This window comes from Chelmon rostratus, chromosome 12 (genome assembly GCF_017976325.1).
Source record: "Chelmon rostratus isolate fCheRos1 chromosome 12, fCheRos1.pri, whole genome shotgun sequence".
Taxonomy (NCBI): Eukaryota; Metazoa; Chordata; class Actinopteri; order Chaetodontiformes; family Chaetodontidae; genus Chelmon; species Chelmon rostratus.
The window spans coordinates 26,351,678-26,361,161 of NC_055669.1; the positions used below are offsets into that span (position 1 = coordinate 26,351,678).

Genomic DNA, 9,484 nt, shown 5'->3' on the forward strand with positions numbered 1-9,484 from the left:
TTATGGTCCAGCAGGGTGGAGGAGTGAGTCTTCAGCTCACCAGACACGAGAAACAACAAGCTAGAAAACAGACAAGCAGCAAGCGAACACAAGGTCACATTACACATTAAAAACAGTGTCTGTCCATTAAATCTCGTCAGTCACGTTGTAGAGTGCAGAATATTGACGGCACTTGAGATGAAGGACCTCTTAAATAGTTTTTTAATTGCAGGGGGGCACTATAGCGCCTCCTGGATGGGAGCTAAAAGCCAGGGTCCAACCCGCCTTCTTCCTGAGCCGGACCTGATCACCCAGCGTCAGTGTTGCTCTTGTGGCTCAAAGGGGGCAAATCCCTGCAACAGGTTCAGGCTCAGGAGGAAAGACTGAATCCAGAAGAGCGAAGGCTGTTCGAGCAGCACGTTAATGAACGTGGTGTCACAATCCCATGTCACGCTGTCACATATGGAGGCAGAAGCAGCTCTCTGCCTGGTGGGAGACCCTTCCTCTCGAGGGAGGAAGCCCGGGGGTTCATCTGGACCACTGAGACTCTCCTCGCCATCTGCCACCGGACTGGATTGCCGCTGCTGTCTGGTGTTTTCCAACAACACCCGTCTTCTCCGTCCACAACACCCTCTACCTGCTGCAACTCACATCCAGCTGAAGACTCTGGTGCTGGTCTGCAGGGCGCTGAGGCGAACTGCCTACGAACTCCTCCTCTGCCGCCGGACGACCGGCCGCTAAATCAAGCAGAGGAAGCGGTCAGACTCAGTTCTGGTCCCACGGTGGTGGAATGAACTCCTCACTGAAGTCACTTCACATCTTCTGTCACAGCCGTGCCAGCGTTGACTAATGTCTCATTTCTGGAAGAAACACACAGAACAGCACTGAACACATGCTCTTAATCCCAATCTAGACTTTAGACTGGAAGGAGTCTTAACTTTCCCGTCTGCCTACAAGGTGTGTGCAGGTAACAGAACTGTGTGCACGTCCACTGTCTGTCTGTCTTTGAGGAATTCTTACATTCGGCCCTTTAGTTGTTTGATGCTTGCACTTTGTTCTTAAAGATTAAATAAAGAAATAAGTACTGACGCCTTCCACATCCGAGGGACAGCGAGTCCATGTGATGCCACTTCATCATCTGCCACGACATCTATCAGCACGTCCGTGTCAGCACACCTGCAGGATAAACAGAATCCTGTACGCATTGTTAGGGTGTCCACACACTTTGGGCCATCTAACGTATTCATGCATAATTTGTGCTTTGACTGTCGTTAATCTGACTTCCTCTTAAATGTGTGTGACATTTAAGACTTTTATTGTGACGACTGCAACCAGAACTCTGTTATAGACAGAAAAGTCTGTGGTTTGTGTCAGTCCATCCATCTCTCTGGTCAGAATCAGAGCTTTAGATCGCCTGGAAAACCCAAACTGGGCCTGATGCCCCCCTTTACTCTGAACATGATGCACTGACCTTTACACTGATCTGCTGTCGCTCAGACGAATCCTGTAGTTTTTGAGGAACACGACTTGTCTTTGTCTCCTCTCTCTGATTCATGTTTTTGTCTCTCAGTGTTTTACAGAAGTCATAAAAACTATTAAAGAGGTCATATTATGCTCATTTTCAGGTTTATGCTTTTATTTTAGGTTTCTACTAGAAGAGGTACCAATGCTCTAATGTAAAAAAAACACACATTAGTCTTCTCATATTGTCCATTGCTGCAACACAACTTTTCTCTCTTTAAAGGACTCTGTGTCAGCTCCGGTCCTCCTAAAGAACGCCCTCCTGAATAGCCGAACGACTGACAACGTGTCTCAGGCCGTTCAGGAGCTGCGTTTCCTGTCCTTGTCCCTCGTTCTGTCAGAGACAATGACTGCCTCACACATGGACTCTGGGCTTTTCAACTCTGCAGACGATCACATGCACAAAAAATAAAATAGCATGAAGGAAAAGGGAGAACGTGTTTTATGGCCTCTTTAAGACAAGATAGAAAGCAACCACGGGGACAGTAAAAGTATATCTTATCTTATCTTATCTTATCAACCAGAGGGCTAATTAAAACTGTATAGAAACAGGGTTTAAAAACAGTAGAAGTGTGAGACGATTCAGTCATTACATTATAATTACACTTATTTGCACTAATTAGGTATTTTATAAGATAATTCTTATGTAATCTCATGTACATTATGTTTAGATTTATTTTTATTTTAGCATTTTAAGCCACATTTAACCAAAACACCCGAATCCCATCACAGATTTCCTTGTTGGTGCAACACACCCTAAAAGTGCCAAAAATGCTCATGTTGTTTTCATCAGTTTTTAAATGGTCAAACACCAAAATATGAATAAACTTGAGCGCCGCCGTGTCACTGTTACACATGACAGCACGCGTCCTCTCAGATCAAAAATGTCCAATAAGTTCTCTTTATGCGACCCAAAGTCCCAATAAACTACACTCTGAGGTCTACACCAAGTACCAGTGTTTACAGAGCAGCTAATACTCAAATAGATTAATGACGCTGACCAATCAGGAGCCAGCTGAATGTCTGCTCACTCAGGTGTGCTCTGACACTGGAGGACCAAACGCTGCCCAGCATGCACAGATTAGCCCGTTAAGGGGCCCTGGAACAAAAATCTGTTGTTTGACCCCACTTATAACTAAAATAACTTCGCTCTGAAGGCTGTGCATCAACACAGGACCCCTCTCCAAGCCAGGGCCGTAAGATTAAGTAGCGATCCAGGACCTGTCGTAGCTGATATTCTACTTCAATGGTGCAAATTCCTAAACATATACGCAGTTAATCAAATTATGCACAACCAGTTGACACACAGTGAACCTGGGGCTTTGGGGGGGCCCGCTGGGTCTGGGGCCCCAGTGAAATTGACTGCCCTGCCCGGCTGGTAATCCAGACCCGCCGGCCAGCGCTGACCCGTACAAGGTTGATAGATTTGTGTTGGTACCCAAAATTGAACTGATTTACTGACTGATTGAATTAAAGAAAGGAGATTTTTTGTTGAGGCAGACAAGAAACATGAAATACACACTAAGGTCCCGGACAGGAACTGAACCGCCGACCGCACCCCGACCCTGATTCTGGTGCACCAGCCACCATCCAGGAGCAGATTCAGACCACCGTTGGGCCATTTCTTGCCCTTTTGTTCTGCAGGAACATAGCAGCCTGTACCCCGAAGCTTCTCTTAACCTGAACTTGAAGACTTTTGCGAGACTCTGGTACAAAGTTCTTCATCACAAACCAGAACATGGCAGATTACATCCTTATGGACTTTCTTTCATCTTTATTCTGAGTCCAGGTCTCTGCTGGTGCCACCACAAGCCGACGTATAGCCCGAAGTGTGACCACGCAAGTCATCTTGTAGTTCTTTGGTTTGCTGCACTGTGAGCACTCTGTCTGTCTGTTGTTTCTGCTCGATGCTGTGTTTCTTGTAGTTGTTCATCATGTGTTACGATTGACAGACCAGACCTGGATTTAGCATCACCCCCTGATCAGAGCCCACATTTTGTTCCAGGAATGTGTCCTGAAAGTGCAGCAGAAACAAACCCAGGACAGCAGATGCCAGCAACATGTTTTATTCCTGTTCTGCACTGGAACAGGGCTACTTGGCTCCCTGGGTATGACACGAGTCGTCAGTTCACTTCAACTGGAAGCCAGAATCCAATTTTGATTCAAACCAAAAAAAAAACAAAAAACATCCATTAACTATAATAAAAATCTGCGCTGCCATTCACAACGTTCACAATCAGGTGTGAGGAGCTGTTTCATGTGTCCTGTGTTTGCATTGTGCTGCTCACAGTCACACAATTTAATCTGTGCTCCCGCAATTTAAAATGAACCAGCGTGGATGTAGCACACACTCAAAACAAGGTGAGCAGCACAGTTTGGTTCTGCTGAAGGATCACTTACTCCGGGTTCGGCTCTCTCTGATACCTGGTTAAATATTTTATAATGCAGCTTAATGAAACATGAAGAGGTCGGCTTTTCCAAGCAATTACACATAATGAATGTGGCTCTCAGAGATCATGGCGGTAAAAGGCGCTTTTCCTCGGCTGAAATGGGAAGGGTAACATGTGAAAGACTGAACTGAAACTCTATACACTGATGCTACACACACACACACATACGCAGGCAGTCCATAGTCCCTATTCCGGATCCGCAGTTTACCGCGCGCCGCAGGAGCCCGGTTTGAATTGACGGGCGTCCGCGACAGCCAATCAGCGCCCGTCGAGTGCCAAAGCCGTGTTTATTCCACTTAGCCGACCAATCGGAGTCGCCCTCAGCGGCCGAGTGCGTCATCAGAGTAGAATGCGAATGTGGGCTGCCTGTTACCGGACCACACTCTGCTCCCATCCCCCATCCCGAGCCAGCAATGGCGGCTGCTTTTTTGCCGCTTTGTCCTTCTCATGTTCAGCTTGTAAAAGCCATGTGTACTAAACTCGGTAAGGAAAAATACGTGTTTGCCCTTGTGTTTCATAAGAATGCGTGTCAGTTCATGAGCACATTATAATTATATTTCGCACTTGTCTCATCGCATGTCTGTTATGTCGCACTGCTTTTTTTCCCTCCTCCACGAGGACGGAGCGTTTCTCGTGGGCTCTAACAATGGAGGTGGAGGAAATGAGGCCACCAGCACTGAACTGCACCCGCTCACTGAGCAGCCTGCACACACTCCACCACAGTGTCACAGTGTTTGCTGGATATTCTGTTCGATGAAAAGTGTGTGTTTATTCGTGCATCGACCTTGGCGCACGATTTTATGGGATGTTATGTAAAAAAAAAAAAAAAAAAAACCCTCAAGAGCGTCAAGTGCGCACATCCACAGATGAGTGAGGGACTTTCAAACATGGGCGTCGGGGAGGGGAGGGGCGAGCGGCCGACGATCAGGAGCTCTGCTGAGACATGGCGGCGGTGTTACACATTTACATTCTTTACGCCTTTTGTGTGATTGAGTGTGTTCATAAGGCGGGTGGCGAGCTGACACGGACTCGGTGAAGAACTTTAATCCTCAAACACCGTCCGAGGCGTCGACATTTCGCCTCTTTTCCCCTTAACACTCGCCTCTGTTCCCTTGTTCCGTCGGTGGGCGGGAGAAAAGCTCTGGAGCCGCCGCTTGACTCGACCAGATGAACATCAATCAAATTGTGACACTACGTCAACCGAAGCGCTGCCTGTTCGATATATTTAGTGCGTACTTCGGTGTTAACTCGATTTTCTCGGTTTGACGGTGTCGAAACCGGCTGAGGGCTGACGGCTGAGTCCATTTTGTGGCGTTTAATCGGCCGACTTATTGTTTTTGTGGAGAAAAGACAGTTGCAGCGGCGGACAGGAGGGGGCGTGGCCTCCGGCTTTAGAAATTCTATCCATTGTTCCACTCCAACGCGCGAAGAGAACACCTCTGTGGAACCTCCAGCCAATCGGCTGCCGCCGACCTCCTCTGGGCGCCGCCCACAAGCCTATATTAAAGGCTCGGCCGTCAGCAGCATTGGCCACTGGCACAATATAATACAGATTGATCCACAAACCGAAGAGAGGGATTTACTTTATTCACCTTTCATTTCAGCCGTCCTTTATTTTATTGAACTAAAACAATGGCAGACACACAAGTTGACTCCGGCTCGGATATCTCTGCCAAGGTAAGCCGCCTCACACCTCCGCGGAGCCGCTTCTCACTAAGCCCCTCACAGGATGAAGCTTTTCCAGCTCTAACCTAGATTTTTAAAAAACCTTCCGTCGTCGCTTCGCGCTCATTCGGACTCTGCGACGCCGGAGCTTGTCGAGCAAGCCGGAGGGGTGAAAGAGGGGAAAGCCGGCGTTCGCGTCTTTTTCTCTCAACTCTGACGGCAAATATCCTCGAATTGAAGCGGGGGGTCTCGGCACCGCATCATGGAAACGGGCTGCGTTTCCAGTCCGCGTCTCATTGTCCGGAGAGTCAGAGTCTGCGCGGGTTCTTTGTTTATACAGGCGGCTCGGTTCTCCTCGCAGGAACACGCACATCAGGTCCGGAGCCGAACACTCACGACCAGCGGCCGCTCCGACACGCACCGAGCCGCTTTTTCAGCGCTTTGCCCGCCGCTCTTAGAGCTCAATCGACGCGCCTATTTGCACATTTATTCCACATCCTCCAGGCTGCTTAATGCGAATTAATTCGAAGTCAAATCCCGCGTCCAAGTGCAGAGAGAGGCTAATATCCAGGCTGTCTTATTAATAGAGCGGTAACGAGCTGCCGGGGCTGAGCAGCGGACTAAATGGGATTTTCGGGGGCTCCAGCTGGGTTTGTAGCGTGAAGTTGTTCCGTTTGAATGGAGGACAGCGAGGAGGGCAGGCGGTGCGTAATTCACACCAATGTCAACTTTCGGAGCGCTCCACTTCCACCTTTAACATTGTTGCTTGTTTTTTTTTTTTGTCTGTGGCCCCGTTTTCAAACAGCACTGGCGGGCCTGCCTGCACCGTCCGAGCCGGTTTGTTTACCGGCTGTGGAGACGGACGGGCTGTTTATTCCGCGTCCGTTCACCGGAGAGTCTGGTACCCGCCGCGAGCCGCGGCTTCCGCTTCTTCTTCAGCGCATTTGGAGCATGTTTGCAGGGCGCGTTTAGGTCTCAGGGGAAAACTTTTTCTTTCTTTTTCTGTATGCAGCCCACTTCTCCTCTGTGTCTGTGTGCGCGCGTGTGTATGTGTGTGCGTGTGTTGCCGGGCTGTGGAGGTGTGATGTGACGGTGCTGGTTTTCCCGTCTCTTTGTGACCCATCACCGTGTGGGCTTCTTTCTGTCTGTCCATCTTTATGCTTCTTTTAAATGTTTATTTCCGTCCTGTTGGACTTTGGATCAGATTGGGTAAAACTTTAATAGCCCCCGCGGGGGGAGTCGGGTCTCCGCAGCGGCAGTGGGGAAGAATAGGATCCAGCCTTGACTTGTAGTAAGAGCAGCAGCGAGCCGCGGAGCTGAATAATTATGACTGATTAAAACAAATGAACATATGGAGAAGGTGGGGAGGGGAAACCGAGGCCCGGTATTATCGGTGATAATCCGGGGTGCCTGTTCAGCCACTATTTATAGTTGTGGAGCATTTTTACGCACAAGCGCCTTTTTACGCACAGTCGGTGAGTGAGTGAGCGGAGCCTCCGAGCTCATCTGAACCTCATTTGTCTCCTGCCAAGGAGCCGCCGATGCTGCTAAACAGCTTAATGGATTTTAACCAATAAGATTATGTAAAGCAATTAATCAATAACAGTGTATGTGTTGGATGTGTGTGGCGTGCGTGCAGCGGGGATAATACGGTTGTGAACGGACGATGTCGGCAAAACGAGGAAACCGAGCGCTATTAATAGGCTCGGCGGGCGGTTTTCCGGTCTAAGTGGGGAGCAAAAAGCCCCTGAAGGTGTTTTTGACGGTGTGTTTGCTGGCCCCAGCCCCGCCGTGCCGCCTTCTTTTCGCTTTTCTGGCCGCTTTTCTCGCCTGCCATGTGTCGTCTTCTATTGTCCTTTCCAGCCTCCGTTACAACAAGCGGCCAGCAGCAGCGTGCATGGCGCTCGCCGCCGCCGCCTCCTCCTCCTCCTCCTCCTCCATCGCCACCTCCCCCCTGCTCCTGCGCCCTCCTGTGTTATTTTAAACGAAGCAGTGCATCCTGGGTATTGCAGTGCCTCTCCCGGGCGTGTCTCGTGACATATGGCGACGACGGTAGCCCGCAAAGACTACAATACCCATAGTGCCCCGGGGGCCACATCAAAGTATCAGATTACAACACATTAGTGGGGATGGAGTGGGAGGAGGAGGATGGGGGGGAGGATCTGCAGAGACCAATATGGTGTTTAACTAGGAAGGCTTCATTCTGACAGGGAGAGGACTGAAAAACGTGCATCTCCCAGCAGGCACTGGGGCTCGTCTAACTAGGCCATCAGGTAGAAGGGCAGGTAGCAGCAGCCCGGACAAGTTTCAGTGCACCACCACGAACACTTCTTCTGTTCCAAGTGTCTTTTTCTAATTTTCCTGCATTTGTTTTCATCAGGATCTGAAAGAGAAGAAGCTGGTGGAGGAGAAGGAGAACGGCAAAGATGCTGCCACCAACGGAAAGGTAACGCCGTCATCTCAGCGCCGCTCCGGCGCGGTTCTGCGGTTCCTCTCGGGGCACACCGCCTCATAACTTCAGCTAGTCGGTCACTGTAAACTTTTTTTTGGCGTTCCAGGAGAACGAGGAGAACGGAGAGCCCGACGTAGATGATGAAGAGGACGAGGAGGTGGATGAGGAGGACGAGGAAGATGACGGAGAAGGTACCTAGAATATTAATTGTAATGTGAAATTTCCTAAATCTTGCAAAACATTTAATCCTTTTCATCCTTCATCCTGCAGGTGAAGAGGAAGACGAGGAGGACGACGACGATGAGATCGAGGGTGGCACAAAACGGGCAGCTGAGGATGACGACGACGACGACGAGGTGAAGCAACGAAACCCGACCTCACCGTCAGGAATCTGAGCAGCCAATCAGGTGCTGCTCCCGTCATTACCCCACTGACTTTTTATTTCTTCTTCTTCTTCAGGACGACGTCGAAACCAAGAAGCAGAAAACCGACGATGATGATTGATGCGTTTCCCCCCCACGCCATCCTGCTGAACCACTTCCTGATTCTTCACCTCTGACTGTTTTTATATGTCACAGGTGGAGGGGCTGGAGGACTGATTTAAAGGAAAAAAATAATAATAAAAAAAAATACAACATGGTCATTAGCAAGTAGAGTTCAACAAACATCTCCCACGTCCAAACACACTCGATCTCCCCTCAAACTGCAAAACAAATTTTCTAGAGGAACTCGCCACCGCATCGACACAGAAATCCGGCTTCTCTTCAACAACAACACGAAAGGAGAATTTGTTTGTATTTTTATTTACATTTTATATTTTTGTACATATTGTTAGGGGGGGGTCAGTTTCTCTCCCAGCAGCGATCTCGTCAGACCAAATCGGTGCTTCTTTAACGAAAGATTTTACTTGGTTGACCATGTTATGATATCTCAACAGATACTAGGGAAAAACATGTAAAAACAGTAAAAAAACCAGAAAGACAACCTCTTAAGCCGTTGAACTCAGAGCATTCCAGTAAATTTAATGTATGTACTTTAGCTGTACCATAACTAGTTTGTTTGTATGGGAGGGTAAGGCCAAAGAAAAGAGCCTCTTTTCTTTTTCCTTCTGATTTTGTTTTTGTCAGCGACTTTTTGTTTTATGACGGCCTGTTTTGATGTATGTGCGAAGTTTGTTGTTTGACAATAAACCGGACTTTTATTTTGTGAGTTGTACTTTGTATCTCTGCTTGTTTCTTGCTCTCGTCTCAGTGACCGAACAGCTTACATGTAATACTTGTACTTGAGTATTTTTATTTTACGCTACTTTCGACTTCGACTGCTCCACTACATTACAGTCTTCAAAGGTGGAGGAACATCTCATCAGATTTAAGGCTCCTCAGATAAACACTGAATCTAATCAGCTGTGTTGTCAGAG

General features: G+C 48.4%; 1 protein-coding gene across 1 annotated transcript; it reads left to right on the plus strand.

Moving 5' to 3' along the window:
• The first annotated feature begins 5,467 nt into the window (after positions 1 to 5,467).
• Positions 5,468 to 9,282, plus strand: ptmab (prothymosin alpha b). The gene is made up of 5 exons (XM_041949154.1): positions 5,468 to 5,627; positions 7,996 to 8,061; positions 8,174 to 8,258; positions 8,338 to 8,423; positions 8,527 to 9,282. The coding sequence occupies exons 1-5, from the start codon at positions 5,583 to 5,585 to the stop codon at positions 8,569 to 8,571; spliced, it is 327 nt and encodes a 108-aa protein (XP_041805088.1). The 5' UTR covers positions 5,468 to 5,582; the 3' UTR covers positions 8,572 to 9,282.
• Positions 9,283 to 9,484: the final 202 nt, after the last annotated feature.